This window comes from Penicillium crustosum (assembly GCF_028827405.1).
Source record: "Penicillium crustosum strain IBT 35664 chromosome Unknown utg000002l_segment0_segment0, whole genome shotgun sequence".
Classification (NCBI taxonomy): domain Eukaryota; kingdom Fungi; phylum Ascomycota; class Eurotiomycetes; order Eurotiales; family Aspergillaceae; genus Penicillium; species Penicillium crustosum.
The window spans coordinates 6751155-6769073 of record NW_026623123.1 but is presented as its reverse complement, the minus strand read 5'-3'; the positions used below and the strand labels follow the sequence as shown (position 1 = coordinate 6769073).

General features: G+C 49.6%; 5 protein-coding genes across 5 annotated transcripts; 4 read left to right on the top strand and 1 right to left on the bottom strand.

Moving 5' to 3' along the window:
• Positions 1-285: 285 nt before the first annotated feature.
• On the bottom strand, positions 286-1146 carry N7487_006094 (adenylate kinase ADK2; the record flags this gene model as incomplete). Its single annotated transcript, XM_056873841.1, has 2 exons — positions 951-1146; positions 286-881 (listed from the first exon to the last, which is right to left on the bottom strand). The coding sequence occupies exons 1-2, from the start codon at positions 1120-1122 to the stop codon at positions 286-288; spliced, it is 768 nt and encodes a 255-aa protein (XP_056731561.1). The 5' UTR covers positions 1123-1146.
• A 612-nt stretch (positions 1147-1758) lies between these two features.
• Positions 1759-3372, top strand: N7487_006093 (DNA primase subunit PRI2; the record flags this gene model as incomplete). The annotated part of the gene is made up of 3 exons (XM_056873840.1): positions 1759-1948; positions 2002-2552; positions 2608-3372. 3 exons carry the CDS (start codon positions 1759-1761, stop codon positions 3370-3372), a joined length of 1506 nt encoding a protein of 501 aa, XP_056731560.1.
• Positions 3373-4072: 700 nt separating this feature from the next.
• Positions 4073-6717, top strand: sec23 (GTPase-activating protein SEC23; the record flags this gene model as incomplete). The annotated part of the gene is made up of 7 exons (XM_056873839.1): positions 4073-4165; positions 4224-4354; positions 4413-4707; positions 4766-5239; positions 5290-6387; positions 6446-6639; positions 6693-6717. 7 exons carry the CDS (start codon positions 4073-4075, stop codon positions 6715-6717), a joined length of 2310 nt encoding a protein of 769 aa, XP_056731559.1.
• A 433-nt stretch (positions 6718-7150) lies between these two features.
• N7487_006091 (60S ribosomal protein uL11) lies at positions 7151-7844 on the top strand (the record flags this gene model as incomplete). The annotated part of the gene is made up of 4 exons (XM_056873838.1): positions 7151-7154; positions 7217-7250; positions 7332-7777; positions 7831-7844. The coding sequence occupies 4 exons, from the start codon at positions 7151-7153 to the stop codon at positions 7842-7844; spliced, it is 498 nt and encodes a 165-aa protein (XP_056731558.1).
• A 3314-nt stretch (positions 7845-11158) lies between these two features.
• On the top strand, positions 11159-16104 carry N7487_006090 (uncharacterized protein; the record flags this gene model as incomplete). Its single annotated transcript, XM_056873837.1, has 3 exons — positions 11159-12759; positions 12808-15421; positions 15478-16104. 3 exons carry the CDS (start codon positions 11159-11161, stop codon positions 16102-16104), a joined length of 4842 nt encoding a protein of 1613 aa, XP_056731557.1.
• Between the last annotated feature and the right edge of the window lie 1815 nt (positions 16105-17919).

Here is a 17919-nt window from a genome sequence, read left to right as displayed (position 1 = left end):
TATGTTGTTTTTTCTTATGTTCTAGCATTTACATTTACATGCGACGAGACGGCACGACTGCAATTTCACTATACAGCGTTGTACATGTGTGGCTAGTATGCGATGATCATGAATCATCGCATTTGAATGTTGAATATGATACACCAAGTTGCGTTAAGCTATACACGCACGGGGACTGGGGTTGCCCCCAAATCAGGCCCCAATTGCTAATGGGCATTAAGAGTCGAGTAATCTCCCAGGGGTTGGATGAACACAAAGGAAGTCAGTATACGGGCTATTATTTGCTTAGCAGAACCGCCGCTCAATCTCAGCAAACAGCTTTGGGCTAATTTCGTCGGAGGAATTACCCTCCGCACGGAATAGACACTGTTGACGGTCGTAGTGCTCCAAAAGGGATTTGCTCGTCTCCTCAAACTTCTGTAGACGTTGCCTCCATGTATCGAGGGAATCATCCTCTCGCTGCGTCAGCGGCTCGCCCGTGACATCGTCTTTGCCCGCCACCTTGGGCGGGTGGAAGTCTGTGTTATACACGCGCCCTGAGGGCTCGTGGACCCAGCGTGATGCGATGCGGGCGAGGATCACTGATGGCGGAGTGATGAGGTGCACGACGAAGTTGACCGGTACTAGGCTGTCCAATGTTGTTGCCTGGATTGCTGTCCGGGGAAACCCGTCGAGGATGAAAGAAGCAGAGGAATCGATTGAGTAGGCCGAGGAGGAAGTATCGGCTGGAGAAGAAGATGATGAGGATGTTGCGGATTGTACTGAGGATGCGGATGATGGGAGAAGCCAGCCCTTGGATTTCATATCATCGGAGATCAGATTCAAGATCATTGAGTCGGGAACAAGGTTGCCGGACTGCATTGTGGCTTCGGCTTCCAGGCCTGTTACTATGGTTAGAAATACTGGCTCCTTGCGCAAGCAATCATTGCACCGATGCTGGCTCTACTCACCGAGGGGTGTGCGTCGGCGCACATTCTCTCTCAACAGATCACCGGAGCTGATGGAAGCCAGCTGGGGGAATCGGGCTAGCAATCGCTCGGACTGTGTCCCTTTTCCTACCCCCGGTGCGCCAATCAAGATGATCCGCGCAGCCTTACGGAGCTGCTTTGTAATATGCGACATTATGTGCGATGGCTGTGTTGAGAGCCCGTAGAGGGTGTAAGGTTGCTGGTTCTGATGAACTCAATGGTTCAGGTATTGGGGATGTGGGAGGAACCACGGGAAAGAAGTGTGGACAAGATCACGACAGCATAATGGATTAAAGGAAAAGGGTCGAAGCTCGGGGTTAGAGAATAAGCAGTCGCGTATCTCCAGGGCTAGGACTGTTGAGAATGTTGATTTTGTGGGGGAGGTTGATCCTTTCGGTTGTCGGTGAAGAGTCCGAGGGAAACTAGATACCTCCGAGGTAGTATATGGCAGCACTCAAGTCTAAGTAATTATGAAAAAGAATTATAGATTTTTATAATATTAATACCTTGAGAGAATATCAAGTACTTATATCTAATTACACTGACTCGGTATAACTAAGTACTTTCACATGTCTTAGCACATGGTCGAAAACGCTTCGGGGAAAGCATCACCCGTGCTCAAGCACCCACTCCAGGGGTGGTCCCTGAGGCCCGGGGTATTGTATTACGTAAGTGACGCCAAATGATTTTGCTTCACGTGATTCTGCGCGTGGGACGCGTTCGCGTTGACCAATTTAGGGCGGAGATCTCATACACTCGTTTCTTGACAACCGAACACAATACCTACGCCATGATTCGACAAGACGCTCATCGCATTGATCCCAAACGACGGGCTGTTATTGACCCCAAAAAAAGACAATTCGCTACTCCAACATACAAGCAGCAGGACTATGCGCACCGTCTGAACATTTATGAGATACCTCCTACCGCGGAAATCACCCTCGAACAATTCGAGCAATGGGCCATTGACAGACTGAAGAGTATGTATACTTATACATTCATATTGTCTTCCTACCTGCTAATACCAAAACAGTCTTGGCCGAGATCGAAGCATGCTCTTATCGAAACAAATCCCCCGCCGAGACGGCGACCTACATTACACCTCTTCTGCAGAAGTTCCTCCCTCTTTCCTCTAATACCTCCTCTCCCTCCGGTGCTGCAGACCCACGCTTGAAAAATGAGCGTCAAAAGGACCACTACTCCCATTTCATCCTCCGGTTGGCTTTCTCGGCCACAGAGGACCTCCGTCGACGATTCGCCCGCGCCGAAACCATGCTGTTCAGATTTCGTTTCCAGCAGGATGACTCGAGGGAGAAGCGGGCTTTCATTGATAGCTTGAATCTCGATTGGGAACCTGTAGGTGACTTTGAGAAGACGGAGATTGCAGAGAGTCTCCTCAGCTCCACACCTGGGCTGCGCCGGCTGGATGATGAGACCTGGTATAAAGTCGACTGGGAGAAGGTCCCCGAGTTGATCGAACGGCGATCGGTTTTCCTGAAGAAAGGAAAGGCTTATGTTCCTGGTCGAGAGCAGCTGAGCATGATCATGGCTGAGTTTACTGCTCGCTTGGAGCGCGCACTCGAGGTACGTCGACAGTGGTGGCTTGGTAGTTGAAATGTCCTAGCTGATTATATTCTAGCTCACGAGTCGTGCCCTCCCCCGGCTAGACGAGGATGATCGTCTAACGCCTATTCTGAATCACCTTTCAAAGAACTTTGGCAGCGCTGAGTCGGTGTACTCGGAAGGCGAAGGATATGTGGACGGATCTCCGATTACGGCCAGCTCCATTGACCAATTGGCCCAACAGCATTTCCCGTTGTGCATGAAGAGCTTGCACGTGAACTTACGCAAGAATAACCACCTGAAGCACTTCGGCCGACTACAGTATACGCTCTTCCTGAAGGGTATTGGCTTGTCCTTGGAGGAATGTATTTTGTTCTGGCGTCAGGGATTCAAGGGCAAGACCGATGATGAGTTCAACTCTCAATACAAGTACAATATTCGTCACGCTTATGGCGAGGTCGGTGGAGACGTGAACCGTCGCGGAAAGGGTTATACCCCCTACTCATGCCAGAAGATACTCGGCGACTCAAATCCCGGCATTGGCCAGACTCATGGCTGTCCCTATCGCCATTACTCCGTTGATAACCTGGTGGGCTTCCTCCAGGCCACTGGCGTCAGTGACAAGGAGGTTCTGCGGGGTGTGCGTGAGGATGTTGGCAAGATGCGGTACCATATCGCTTGCAACAGAGTGTTCGATGCGACGCACAAGAACGAGATCAAGAAGGTCAAGGAAGATGGATCATGGAGTCAGACTGACCTTGACACGATTGTTCACCCGAACACCTACTTCAAGCGCAGCTTCCTGTTGAAGCAGATGGCCAAGGCCCCGAAGGACGCTTAGGGTGTCTTTTCACATGTCAAATTTTCATGATGTAATGTCGGGCACTTTTTCTTTAGTTTTCACGTGTTCTTTCTTAGTCGGCGTTAGGAGGGAGCATAGGCTTGTACGAGCACATCTGAAGCAGGTTCAATTGAAACAAGATCATATTTATTTTAACAACTATGGTGGTATAAACAATGGGAGTGTGACCACAGCTGATTCCCAGAGAATCCGAAAGGATCAGAATGACCTCTCAAATCCAGGTGCCCAGCAACGGGTCAAGTTATTCTCCGCTCAACGAGTAGACAACTTTGCCATGGAATGACGGAAGTTGTTGATAATAACATGTTTACACACATTGTAGGCTGGCGTGAAATTGAAGAAGAAAAAGAAAAGAGCGGAAGAAACTGCGGATGAGCCGAGTTTTAATGATGTTTTGGTCCGGGATGCGAGAGTGACCAACTGTGCTGCAACCTGGCCTTACTCACGGACCGGACCTCCACACAACATACTCCTCCATCTCGTTCATTCAATCCCTAGCTATTAACAGGGACTCTGATTTCTTTTGGGACTGGATTATGCTCCGGGTGGCTCACTTGCTTTAATTTCTTGGAGTAGACGCTAAAAACCGAGGTTCCCTTTCCTCGCGACTTCTCGATATCCGCATATACCCCCTCCCTTTGTCAACACAGGACCGAGTCCCAGAACATCTAACGACAAGATGGATTACGAAGCGCTGAAGGATCAATGGAGTGATGTGGAGGACCGCGATGGCATCAGACTCAGTTGGAACACTTTCCCGAGCACTCGCATGGTTCGTGACAGTGATCCTATCTGACCTTCACCGCATCATCCGCTGATACTCGATATAGGAAGCGTCCCGCTTGGTCGTTCCCATTGCCGCCGTCTACACCCCATTGAAGGAAAAGCCAGAGGCCCCTTTGCTACAATATGAGCCCGTTACTTGCAAGCAGCCCTGCCGTGCTGTCCTCAACCCATATGCGTACGTGACGTGTCAGTCTGATATACTTCAATGAATGGATGAACTGACGTTGGCACAGCACTGTTGATGTCCGCGCACGATGCTGGATCTGCCCCTTCTGTCTGTCGCGCAACCCCCTCCCTCCGCATTACAAGGATATCACGGAGAACACGATACCCCCAGAGCTCCACCCCCAGAGCACGACGATCGAGTACCAATTGGCACGACCCGCCCCCGCTCCCCCGATCTTCGTCTTTGTCGTCGATACTTGCCAGGAGGATGATAGTCTGCAGGCTGTCAAGGATTCCCTCATTATGAGCTTGTCTCTTCTGCCGGCCAATGCGCTGGTTGGTCTGATTACCTTCGGTACAATGGTAAGGAACAATGATCTTCGCAAGGCAGGTGACATGTTACTGACCTTGATATATATAGGCCCAAGTTCACGAGCTCGGCTACACCGAATGCGCAAAGTCATATGTGTTCAGGGGCAACAAGGAATACAACGCCAAGCAGGTTCAAGAGATGCTGGGCCTGGCCGGCGGTGTGCGCCCCGGTGTTCCCCAGCAACAACCTGCCCGTCCTCCCCTTGGCCCAGCTGCACGCTTCCTCATGCCCGTTCAGCAGGCTGAGTTCCAGATCACTAATGTCCTCGAACAACTGCAGCGCGATCCCTGGCCGGTGGCCAATGACAAGCGTCCCCTGCGCTGCACCGGTGTTGCCTTGAGCGTTGCCGTTGGTCTGCTTGAGACTTCCTTCCAGAACGCCGGAGGCCGCATTATGGCCTTCACCAGTGGTGCAGCCACTGAGGGCCCTGGTCACGTTGTTTCCCCCGAACTGAAGGAGCCTATTCGTTCGCACCACGATATCGACCGGGACAACATCAAGTACTACAAGAAGGCTGTCAAGGTCGGTTCTCAGCGCCTGGATGTATTCGAATTTTGCTAATTTAATCCTAGTTCTATGATGCCCTCGCTAAGCGCGCTGCCAACAATGGTCATATTGTCGATATTTTCGCCGGCTGCCTTGATCAAGTCGGTTTGCTGGAAATGAAGAACCTCTCCAATTTCACTGGAGGTCACATGCTTCTCACAGATAGCTTCACATCCTCACAGTTCAAGCAATCCTTCGTGCGCGTGTTCGACAAAGACGCCAACGACAACCTCTTGATGGGCTTCAATGCATCCCTCGAGGTGCTTACAACCAAGGAGCTCAAGGTTACTGGTCTGATTGGTCATGCTATCTCGCTGAACAAGAAGTCAAGCTCTGTTGGCGAGACAGAATGCGGTATCGGTAACACCTGTGCATGGAAGATGTGTGGAATGGACCCATCCTCCAGCTACGGTATTTACTTTGAGATTGCCAACCAGGGCGGCCCAGCTGCTGTTCAGCCTGGTCCTCAACGTGGTGTTATCCAGTTTTTGACATACTACCAGCACTCCTCTGGGCATTACCACCTGCGGGTAACCACCACTGCCCGCCCCCTGAGCGGACCTGCGGGTGACCCAACCCTGGCACAGTCCTTCGATCAAGAGGCTGCCGCCGTCCTCATGGCTCGCATTGCCGTGTTCAAGGCCGAGGTTGATGACGGTCCAGATGTCCTGCGCTGGGTTGATCGCATGCTGATCAGACTCTGCTCCCGATTTGCTGACTACCGGAAGGATGACCCGACATCATTCCGATTGGAAAAGAACTTCACTTTGTACCCCCAGTTCATGTTCCATCTTCGCCGAAGTCAGTTCCTGCAGGTTTTCAACAACTCGCCCGATGAGACTGCTTTCTACCGCCACGTCTTGAACCACGAGGATACTGGTGACTCTCTTGTCATGATCCAGCCCACTCTTGATTCGTACTCCCTGGAGCAAGAGGGTGCTCAACCAGTGCTGTTGGACTCTGCTTCTATCCAGCCCGCCCACATTCTCCTCCTTGATACCTTCTTCCACATCCTCATCTTCAACGGTGAGACTATTGCCGAGTGGAGGAAAGCCGGGTACCATGAACAAGAGGGCTACGAGAACCTCAAGCAGCTCCTTGAGCAGCCTAAGGAGGATGCTAGGGTTCGTTTTCCCTTTCCTTGTCCTATGTTTACCCCACTAGCTAACTCGTGTCATGTAGGACCTTATTTCCGACCGTTTCCCTCTGCCCCGTTTCATCGTCTGTGATGCCGGTGGTTCTCAGGCCCGTTTCTTGCTGTCCAAGCTGAACCCATCGACCACCCACACCACAGGTGGCTACGGTGGCGGTACCTCATCGCAGACCATCTTCACTGACGACGTGTCGCTCCAGACATTCATGGACCACCTGATGAAGTGAGTTTTCCCCCAATTTTGACCCGGAAGCTTTCATACTAACTTTGTTCTAGACTTGCTGTATCTGGAACCAGCTAGGTGTTATGAGACAATGGCCATGAGAGCAAGGGCGGTCTGTCGTCGACCCTCGGGTCTTGTGTATCTTTAGCGGTGATTTATCTCCTTTGACGCGATATAGTAGTAGATTGAATGGATTGATACCATTACAGGAGGATTCCTTCTAAAAGTTCTTGCAATATTTATTACTAAAGTAACCCTGGAGCGCCCTAAGGTGTCAAGCACAAAATAAAATACCCAAAGAGGCAAGCAGCTCGATAAGGGTTTTTCTTATCGCACGTGACTAAATGTGCGTGCCCTAAATCCTAATTCGGTCATTCGCTTAGATGAGCAAGTGTGGGCCGCGCTAGCAGCGACTCTCCTTCAAGTTTGATTTTTTTACTCCTTTCCTTCTTCTCTTCTGTAACCACCTTCTTCGACAACCAAGGACGATTGACTACCTTTCGCACTAGCCATGCGTAAGTATCATCTACTTGGCATATGGCAATATGGCTCCTAACTAACATCCCCTTGTGATCAGCTCCCAAGTTCGATCCCAATGAGGTTAAGATCATGTAAGTTAATTTTTCCTACATCCCCTCTGGCTCAATCCAGCTTTACCCAGCCAACAAGAAACTAATAATTCTTGTCTTTAGCCACCTCCGTGTGACTGGTGGTGAGGTCGGCGCCCAGTCCGCTCTGGCCCCCAAGATCGGTCCCCTCGGTTTGTCTCCCAAGAAGATTGGTGAAGATATCGCCAAGAACACTGGCGACTGGAAGGGTCTCCGCGTCACCGTCCGCCTGACCATCCAGAACCGTCAGGCCGCCGTCTCCGTTGTTCCCTCCGCCTCTTCCCTTGTCATCAAGGCCCTTAAGGAGCCTCCCCGTGACCGCAAGAAGGAGAAGAACATCAAGCACTCCAAGTCCATCCCCATGGATGAGATCATCGAGATTGCCCGCATCATGCGCACTCGCTCGATGGCCAAGGAGCTCCGCGGTGGTGTCCTTGAGATTCTCGGTACTGCTTTCTCCGTCGGCTGCCAGGTCGATGGCCGCAGCCCCAAGGATGTCTCCGATGACGTTAAGTCTGGCGAGATTGACAGTGAGTTTTACCAATCCATCGATGGTTGAACCCGTTGCTAACAATATATTCAGTTCCCGAGGAATAAATTATTCTCTCGAATGATCACAAAAAGAGGAGGCCTATCTGATTTCTAAGGCGTGCTTCTCTTAATGTTGAGATGGCTAGTTGCAGAATACGAATGGTTTCTCAAACCAACAAAATATTCATGAGTCATGACCTATGATACCTTTTCCTAATTCGCGAGTCTTCAGTTGGAACAAATTGACTAGCTCGCTGCTTGTTCTTTTTTTCTCGTTCCTTTCCGGTTGTATTCCTTTCTCCTTTCTCTCCCAATTCCTCTCCTAATCCTCCCGCCTTCTCCTATGGCGAAGAGAATAATGGAAGGCTATACCCGGCGCAGCCGACAGTCCGTCCTTTGGATGGAACCCCCACAACACTCTGGCCCTTACTGTTCTTTCCCTACGGGGTTTGATCATATCAAAACGTGGTATAGGCTTATTTTAAGTGGGGAAGAGAAAATCAGTCCCATTACTCATCGCGGTATCCTTGGAGACTTGTCTTCGTGGGTGCAGTGGTCCATATTTCGGGTCTACATCTCTCGCAGATGAGAATTATTTTGTTCTGCTCTCGTAGGCTGTAGTCTAGCTAGCTTCAATCCATCATTAAATTTCTGATTATTACCTTTTTCCATACCACTCGTACAAATTATTAATTCTCGCACACTCGGACCCTTCAGTGGCGGTGTACCAAAGTACATACCCTAACCTCCACGTACAATACAGAACCAGGCTCCCCTGCATGCGGGCTGCCACCATGCACGTACATATATGCGACGCGATGTTATTGACACTCAAGTACTTTATACGTGTGATATTGATATGATGACTCTATTTGAGGCTGTACTGATTTCCTAACAACGACAAGCCGAGAAGTCAAATATACTTTCTTCTGAACTGTGTGATATATATATTCCGAATGAAACGACCCCCCACCATTCCACGACAACGTTATCTGCGTTGTATAAATGTACAATGTACAAACTGCAAGAACACCTCGCTGTACATACAACATATGTATGCATGTAGTATAGGTACATGTACGGAAAGTAGACGTCACACCAAGACTGTATATCGCCAGCCCTGGCATCATTTTGAATTCTATTCTGAGTCTGAAACACCTCAACGGCCGCTACAGAGTGCTCCGTACACCAAACAGAGCTGGCTCGAGAGCCAACAAGTATCCGAGCGCGACGCACCAATGAAAATTCATATTAAATTTAGTCAGTACATCGTATTCAAAGGGCTGCTATAGGTGGACGAAACATTGTTGGGTCCCTGGATTTAAGAATAGAATAGTAAAAAATATAAAAAAATGTTTTATATAATGGCTCACCGATCCTAAGATTAATATAAAATAAAATGAGGAATGTAAGCAAATGAATGTTCTGTTAGCGCGCACTCCACCGAGGATCCTCATCAGCCCTGATAAGGCGATGTGCGTGCTAATCCACGGGGCTGATCCATTTTGATGTGTGTTTGGTTTGAAAAGACGAGATATTTGGGTCGAATGGAGTCGGGGAATATCAAGTGGATATATATATCCCTTGGACTTTTTGTGGGTTTTATTTATTATTTTTTATTATCATTTTTTCTATTAATTTTTTTTAAAATTTTTTTTTCAACTTGAAAAGTAGAAATACTATCTTGGCCTATTTTTTTCCCTCCCAAATATCAATATTGAACCAGTCAGTGCCTGTATCACCCGACCCGCATGCCGCTGTACAGGAACGTTGTGCAGGCCAAGGAAGGATGCGACACCCAGTGGGGGCAGTTTGTCGATCTCTACCTGTGACACGTTAACTTTATGGGAAACTGGATGAGGAAGGTTTCGAATATTCTCCAGTGTGACGGTGGCCGTTTATAAAGGCTTGTCGAGTCTCTCGGTATAGTATAGGATATACGTAGTGTAGTGCACGTGTGATATGTTATATGTGTCCCTGGGTACGAATCAGCCTTGAAGTAAAAATCCAAAATAGTTCAAGCTAAGAGGCTAAGTAAGAAATGACCGCAGGGATCGTGGTGGAAATGCTTGCGAGCAACCCCAGAATAATCCCGGATAGGAAGGGATCGGAGGGACAAGCCAACAAACAGGGGGCTGCGCCTGTCAGAAAAGGATGGGGAAAGGGGAAAAGAAGAGACAAAAAGGAAAGAAAAAAAACGAAATAAAAGAAAGACAGATACGGGCGGGTATCCAGGCATTCAGTCCGGTTCAAGAGAGACAAGGGAGATTTTAAGCAAGAGAGTCAAGAGAGTCCAAAAGAGAAGTCAATTTCGTTGAGTTCAGCTAACTCTCATAGCCCACAGAAACCGAGAACGGGCTCGACTCGATCACCGGCGGGGGCGTCACCGATCCATCACTAGTCGCCGCGATGGAACCAATGATCCACCAGAATTGGATTTATGGAGAGCCGTTGGATCAAGTGGATATTGGGTGTTTTTTGATATGTGATCTGTTACCTAGGTATGTTTGGGGGGAGCAGAAGAGAGGGAGAGGTGTATATTATATAGTCGATAGCATAAGATATAGACCTAAGTAAGATATATATGTTACATATGTTATATATCTTATATATAACATATAATACTTAGATATAGGTGTAAATGTATTTAATATGTCTTTTCTATTTCCCCCACCTGAATCCACCGTGTCCACTCCCCTCGCTTTCTCTTCAACCTTGTTCTTTTGGAACTTTGGAACTTTGACTTTCTTGACTTCTTCCTCTTCTTTACTCTCTTGACCTCTTGACTTCTTTACATCCTTTCCCTCTTTTACCTCTCCACTTTCCTTTGACCTTGTTTCCCAGGGTTTATATCTGATATCTCCAATATCCATTAGTGATCTACCCCTCGCACCTGCCAAGATAACCTTTTATTGGCCGTCTCGGACACCAGCATCGTGAGCTGGACATTCTCTCTCCCTTGCGTCTCGGATCTCCTGCCCTTGGATTTTCTTTTTTAATTATTTTCTCTTCCCTCATCTTATCACACATACTTCTCTATCCACACGTCTACACTTTTTTTTTTCAGTCGATGACGATATTCTGAAATCCTTTGCGCAAATTAAAACGCCGCAACCGGCTGAACTGCTTTGAAACTGGCGGAACTGGCTTCACATAATGGGGTGTCGGAAAAGGTATAAGGATGATTGTTGAATGTTGACTCCATTGACGCGTTGAGTCTTCGGTGATACCCTTGTCGCTGGTCGGCCTCAAGGTATTCCGATCCCCTTGGATCAAGGACAGAAAGAAAGAAAGCAAAGATGTATCCGACCGTCGCACCGTTTCCCCCGGTTCAACCGCACCACCGAATACACTATCATACCGACACCCTCAACCAGCACATGTACGATGCGAACGACTCACTTCCCGTCCGCAACGACCCCTCCAACCCTTCCTTTAATACAATACCACGATCGCGCATCCAACTCCCCCATCCCGTTCAACGTCTCGATTCCCGCGATGGCTCCGGCTATAGTTCCAGCACAAATGTCGCCGAACACACCCTGAGGAGGAAAACTCCTAACGGAACTCTAGCTGCGGGGTATGATGGGTCCCTGGGCGATACTGTTCAGCCACCAGCACCCAAGCATATCTTGGTTTCGCCGATGGAACCGGGCCAGTTCATTTCCTCTCAAGGGATGCAGTCCGAAAATTGGCAGCTCATGTTGGACCAGTCAGCCACAAAACAAATGAATTTTCCGCCCGTCTTCAAAAATGACCAAGGCAATACGATCCAAGAAGTCGTTCAAGATGTGAATGGGACGAGCTGGGTTCGTCCCGTCAACTATCCTCCGGGTGTTGACTCCATGTTGAACCAAACTTTGCCCCTGCAGCCATCTCATCGATATCTCTTACAAAATGGGCAATATGTCCCCACAGTCCTACCGGCAACCCTGCAATCCTGTCTCGGACCAACTGCTTCAGCAGGTACTGGACCATTCGGTCCGTATTGGCCTGATGGTGTATACATCCCATATCGTCCCGCGGCATTTCGTGATGCGCGTTTTGAATCCCCGACGCCCTTTACAAAGCAGATGAGCCAGTCTTTTTACGACCTCAACCAGCCGCCTTTTAACCAAGCTCAGGTTCCGTTGGACAACCACGCAGATTCAGGACTCGCATGGGGGCACTCCATGCCGGGTTTGCCAACTCAGGACTCTTTGATGAAACCTCTTTTTCCACCACGCCACTCTGAGCAATTACCCTTCCACGCCCGAGCCAACCGCCCTCTATCAGGCATTCAACAGCCGCAGCCACCGAACAATGAGCCCACGAATTGGTCGAGTCGGCCACTGCATGGGTTCCAACCCCCGGGGCCCGCAGTGGCAGTGAACACGGATTTCAAGGAGAAGGTCCTGTCGGAAGCTCATGGTGTCTATGTCGACCTCCTTGCAACCATCCACCAGGCCCGCCGCAATAGCATTAGCAACGCTACCGCCGACGGTTATCCCCGATTCCTGAAGCCGAGCATCTACCCTAAGCCCCCACGGCAACCGGGTCTCGACTTTTCACAAGCCCCTCCACCCGACCTCACACGTAATAACAGTTACCCGGCTAGTCAATATGACTTGCAACGCCAGAAATTTAACGCCGGGAGCCATAGGCCGAACGATCCTACATCTGTTCCTCGCGTGCAGACTCGCCGTCCGTCCTTAAATCAGTTCGCACATAGCAGAGGGTCAGATACCCACATGCTCGGACTGCGCGACATGGGCTGTGCTCCAGGAGTGTCGAATTTCACCAGGGCCCGTGGTTCGCTTTTCAATGAGGGCTCGCCTATGTCAAATGCTGCATCTGCTTTGTCAATGCTGTCTGACTTGTGTGCGGAAAGCCGTTGGGAATGGATCGACGGAATGCTTCTCGGGGGTTGTTTAGCCTACGGCTTGGGTGATTATCACAAAGCCGTGCGATGGTACTCGAGGATCATAGCTCGTGACTCGACGTAAGTGATTTTTCTTGCTGTCTAATAACTGATGTTAACAAGTACCAGGCACGTGGAAGCTATATCAAATCTTGCTGCTACCATGTTAGCACTCGATCGCCGAGAGGAGGCTTCGCAGAATTGGCTGCGCGCAGTGCAACTACGGCCGAGCTTCTTTGAAGCCGTTGAACATCTGATTGGTTTACTATGCAATAGCCACAGAGGTAGGGAAGCCGTCAACATCATTGATTTTGTCCAGAATTCCCTTCGTCATCCCAAAGACGGCGATTGCTTTAAGACAGATGAACACGCTAGCGAACCCGAGAGTGACGCCGAGAGCAACGTGTCTGATGTGTGCATGTACGACAAAGCGTCGTTCGAGTATGATGACGACATGGGACGAACACAGGGAATGGAACCTGGCTCACCGGATGCCAAACCCCTTGGTTTTGCGAGCAGCGGATATGCAATTTCAGGTGCGGAGAACGGGAGAATGCTAGCTTTGGTTCATGCCAAAGGTAATATGCTCTACGCTCTGGGTGATAATGCGGGCGCTGCAGCTGCATTCGAGGATGCCGTTCTTATCGCTGCTGGCCGAAGGCGACATGACATCCGAAGCATCATCAAACAGATTTTTGCTGCCTTTTCTGGAAGTTCGAGTAATGGGTACTCTAAATCCGAGCATGAGTCCCAGGAGAGCATCCTGCTCTATCCCGATACAGCATTGAAAACCGCCAAGCTTGTTTTCCCAACAGGTGGTATGCCACCGGGCCTCCAATACGTTGCCGAAGGTATTGCCCGCAATGCAGCCACTTCCACCACCAGCAATTCCCTCCTTTCATTGGCAAAAATTTACCAGGATGGCATGTCCAGCGTGGGTTCCTCAGGAACAACTAGGCCTTCCCCTGGTGTCCGGGATATTTTGGCTCTCTATTACCTTTCTCTCTCCCTGCAACCTAGCCCATCCACTGCAAATAATGTTGGCATCTTGCTGGCTGGCATTCAAAACAATCCACCAGCGAGAGGGTCGGCGCGTTCGAATGGTGAGACTCAGCATCACCTCGAGATCCCTGGTGTCGTCCCTGGAAGTGGAATATCCCTGGCCTTGGCATACTACAACTATGGCTTGCATCTCGACTCGCGACATGCCCATCTATATACCAACCTTGGCAGCTTGCTCAAGGACATCGGGCAGCTTCACGCCGCCATCAAGATGTATGAGCAAGCAGTTCAGTGCGATGGCAACTTCGATATTGCCTTGGCAAACCTGGCCAATGCTGTCAAGGACAGTGGTAAGGTCAACGATGCCATTGTATACTATAAGCGCGCCGTCAAGGTGAACCCCGAGTTTGCTGAGGCAGTTTGCGGATTAGCAAATGCCTTGAATTCTGTCTGCAACTGGGTAGGTCGTGGTGGCGTCGTCAACGCCCGTGGCTTCCGGGATCGATGGCATGTCGATGAGAAAGGAATGCTTCGGGATTCACTCAACACTGACACAGGTGGCTCTGGCTGGATCAAGCGGGTAGTGGACATTGTCGACCGACAGCTCAAAGAAGGCGAATATTGGGGCCGTGGCATGTTGACTCCGAGCACGGCAGAGCAATTGTGCCTGCAACTGGCTCCTGCCTTGGAGTCTACTCGCTTTGCTTCCAGTCATCGCATGTCTCTGACAAAGCTCTTCCAGTCCTGGGCTGGGCAAAAATGGGAAGGGTCTCGACTTGTACGACTCGTCGAGCGAGCTATCCGGTCTCTCACCTGGCAGTGGTATCAAGATCGCTACGTCTTCGGCAAAGATTATCCTCTTTCCAAGTATCGTCGACCTCAACTCCCTGGAGGCCTTTCTGCTCCGAATGCACCTACTGTCCTGCCTTTCCATACCTTCACATGTCCCCTATCGGCGAAGCAAATCCGTCAGATCTCCCAGCGCAATGGACTGCGGATTTCAACGTCGACCCTGAGACTCCCGTGGCTGCCACCTACCGTCTTCCCTCCACCGTCTCCGCCTAGTCCGTATCTTCGGGTTGGTTACGTGTCATCAGACTTCAACAACCATCCCCTCGCGCATCTGATGCAGTCTGTGTTTGGGTTGCATGATCCCTCCCGCGTCAAGTCGTACTGCTACGCTACAACACCCAGTGATAAATCAGTACATCGCCAGCAGATTGAGAAAGAGGCTCCTGTTTTCTACGATGCGAGCGGATGGCCGGTCGATCGACTAGTCCAGCAGATTGTTGCAGATGGAATTCACATCCTGGTCAACCTGAACGGCTACACGCGAGGAGCTCGGAACGAAGTCTTTGCTGCACGCCCAGCGCCTATTCACATGTCATTCATGGGCTTCGCTGGCACCCTTGGTGCTGAATGGTGCGACTACATCCTTGCTGATCAGCTTTCTATTCCGCCGGAGACATTGAGTCCCGGACGGCGCAAAACACGGATTGAAGATCGTCTTCTGGAAGACGACAATGGCGAGGAACTCGAGGACTGGGTTTACGGAGAGAAGATTGTTTTTACTCGCGATACCTTTTTCTGCTGTGATCACCGACAGAGTGCCCCAGATGCCGGCGAAAAGCACGTATCATGGGAAGAGGAACAATCCCGGCGCTGGAGAATGCGCAAAGAATTATTCCCCAAGTTGAGTGACGATACTATCATCTTGGGTAACTTCAACCAGTTGTATAAGGTCAGTCTATTTGCCACGCCCGCTGATCACAAACCACATGACTAATCCTCTTCTAGGTTGAACCCACGACGTTCCGAACATGGCTGCGCATCTTAGCGCGAATCCCCAACGCTGTTCTCTGGCTCCTCCGCTTCCCAGACACAGGCGAACAAAATCTGCGAGACATCGCTAAAGCCTGGGCCGGCGAAGAGACAGCATCGCGGATCATCTTCACGGACGTAGCCCCAAAGAACACACACATCGCGCGAGCGAAGATCTTAGACTTGTTTCTTGACACGCCAGAATGCAACGCCCACACTACAGCGACAGACGTCCTCTGGAGCGGCACCCCGCTACTTACCCTCCCACGCTATAAGTATAAAATGTGCTCTCGCATGGCGAGCAGTATTCTGAGTAGCGCACTCCCCAACTCCGAGGTTGGCCAGCGCGCCCGTGAAGATCTCATCGCATCGTCGGATGAAGACTACGAGAATAAGGCTATCCGCCTATGTCTTGATCTACAGTACTCTGGTCACGAGGGTTACGCTCGCGGCCGGCTGGCAGATATACGACAGATGCTGTTCCGAGACCGCTACAAAAATAAACTCTTCGATACGGCGCGCTGGGTGCGCGATCTGGAGGATGCTTATGCGGCCGTCTGGGCGCAATGGGTTAACGGTGAAGAAGGTGATATCTGGTTATGATGTGCACTGCGAATATACCCCTTGAGCGATTTTTCCTTTTTTTCCTTTTTCCGTCTTCATTTCTTTCTCATTCTACTCTTTTGCATCTGGGTCTCATCTACCTTTCTACTACATCCAGCCCTGGGTTTTGGGCTGGATCATTTATGTAATGAATTTACTTTTTGCATGTTTTTGTGATGTATACGTATACTGGGAACGTTCACGAAAGATGAGGGCCTGTCGGATTGTTTTTGGATGGGCGTTTTATGTTTTATTCTTGGTTTTGGATATGCACGAGTAGTCTTTGTGATCTCGGTCTTTTGGATAAACTGAACAGCAGAATAGGTCTACCACAACCTTTATCCAGTGCAATCGGTCTGCCGTTTCCTCTCTGCTAATGATTTACAAACGCATTTCAGCACTCAATGATATCGTACGGGACATATTACTACGGTACGCTTTACCCTTATATCTGTATGTCTAGGAGCAATACGATCACACCCACTTCATCTAGGACATAATCTGAACGTAATATCCGCTACCCGTCGGGAAACCTAGCCCCAAATTGCGGTATGCAGAAACCAAGCCACATGCAAGCCCTCAGTCTTCAGCCCTGAATATCCCTGTTTACTATTGGTACCTTGCCCCCAGGCAACCAATAGAGTCAACGCCCGTTCCAGTCCTCAGTTGCAATCTAAGACATCAATCCATGCACCAAGATAGCCAAGACCAATCAGTACCTTGATGTTGGCATTGGCGTTGACGGTCTGACCACAAGACCCAGTGTTGTCTTCTTCTCCCCGGATGAGCCTATCACAGTATCACACCATCAAACATCCTTATCTCGCCTCTATATAGTAATATCCAAGGCCGATTTCTTGAGAACGCACTCCTCCAACGCCTCCCACGTAGAGGGAATAACATATCAAATACCCTCAGATCGCAAAATCCCATTGAACCCTTGTCCAGGTCCAGACCCAATCAGCCCCAAAACCAAACCCAAAACCTCAAACCCAATCCACCAGCGCGTGACGGAGGCTGAACCAGGATATCTGCATCTGCATCTGCATATAAGCAAAAGCACACCCCACGCCTTCGGCTCTGTTGTACATTACATTACGCATTGCACAATACATACATACACACACCCCTGACCGAACTAGTACGGAGTGTTTACTCCGTAGAAGGGTCGGTATTAAGCCCATGCATGGTCCATATTGATATCCCACCCGTCCCTACGGAGTACTCCATACCTGCCATATACACATACCCCGGTAGATGCGGCATGGCATTCTGGGATTTCTATCACATGTCCGCGGGTCCCTCGGACAGGGGGGGAGGTAAGACATGCGCTTATCCGTTTTGATGCAGGTTTCCAGTTCCAGATAGGATTCCCACATGGCTGTGTTCATGCGTGTTGAGGATTTATGTATTTGGGATTGTAGGCGCCGGGGGTTTTTTTCCCTTGATTCCCACGGTTGTATATGTACATGTAGTAATCGAGCGAGTGATTTTGTATATCAAGAGAGTTATCCAGAGATACGGGAATCACACACTTGATAGGTATAGAATAGCCGAAGATGAAAATGTAAATGTACGAATGTACGGATGTACTGAAGATCAACGATGAACCTAAATTCGCCCGTTTGACACATACAACTATAACATAAGGAAATAACCCGATTGAATTCTTTTTCGAGAAAGTAGAATATTGTTAGCACGGCGATTTTACTATTGGCACAGTATGGTCTAACCTGGTTAGGAGAAACTGCGCCCATTTTCCTGCCCAAGTGTTATTTGTTATGGTATCGTCATAGTAAAAAACACAGCCCTTCG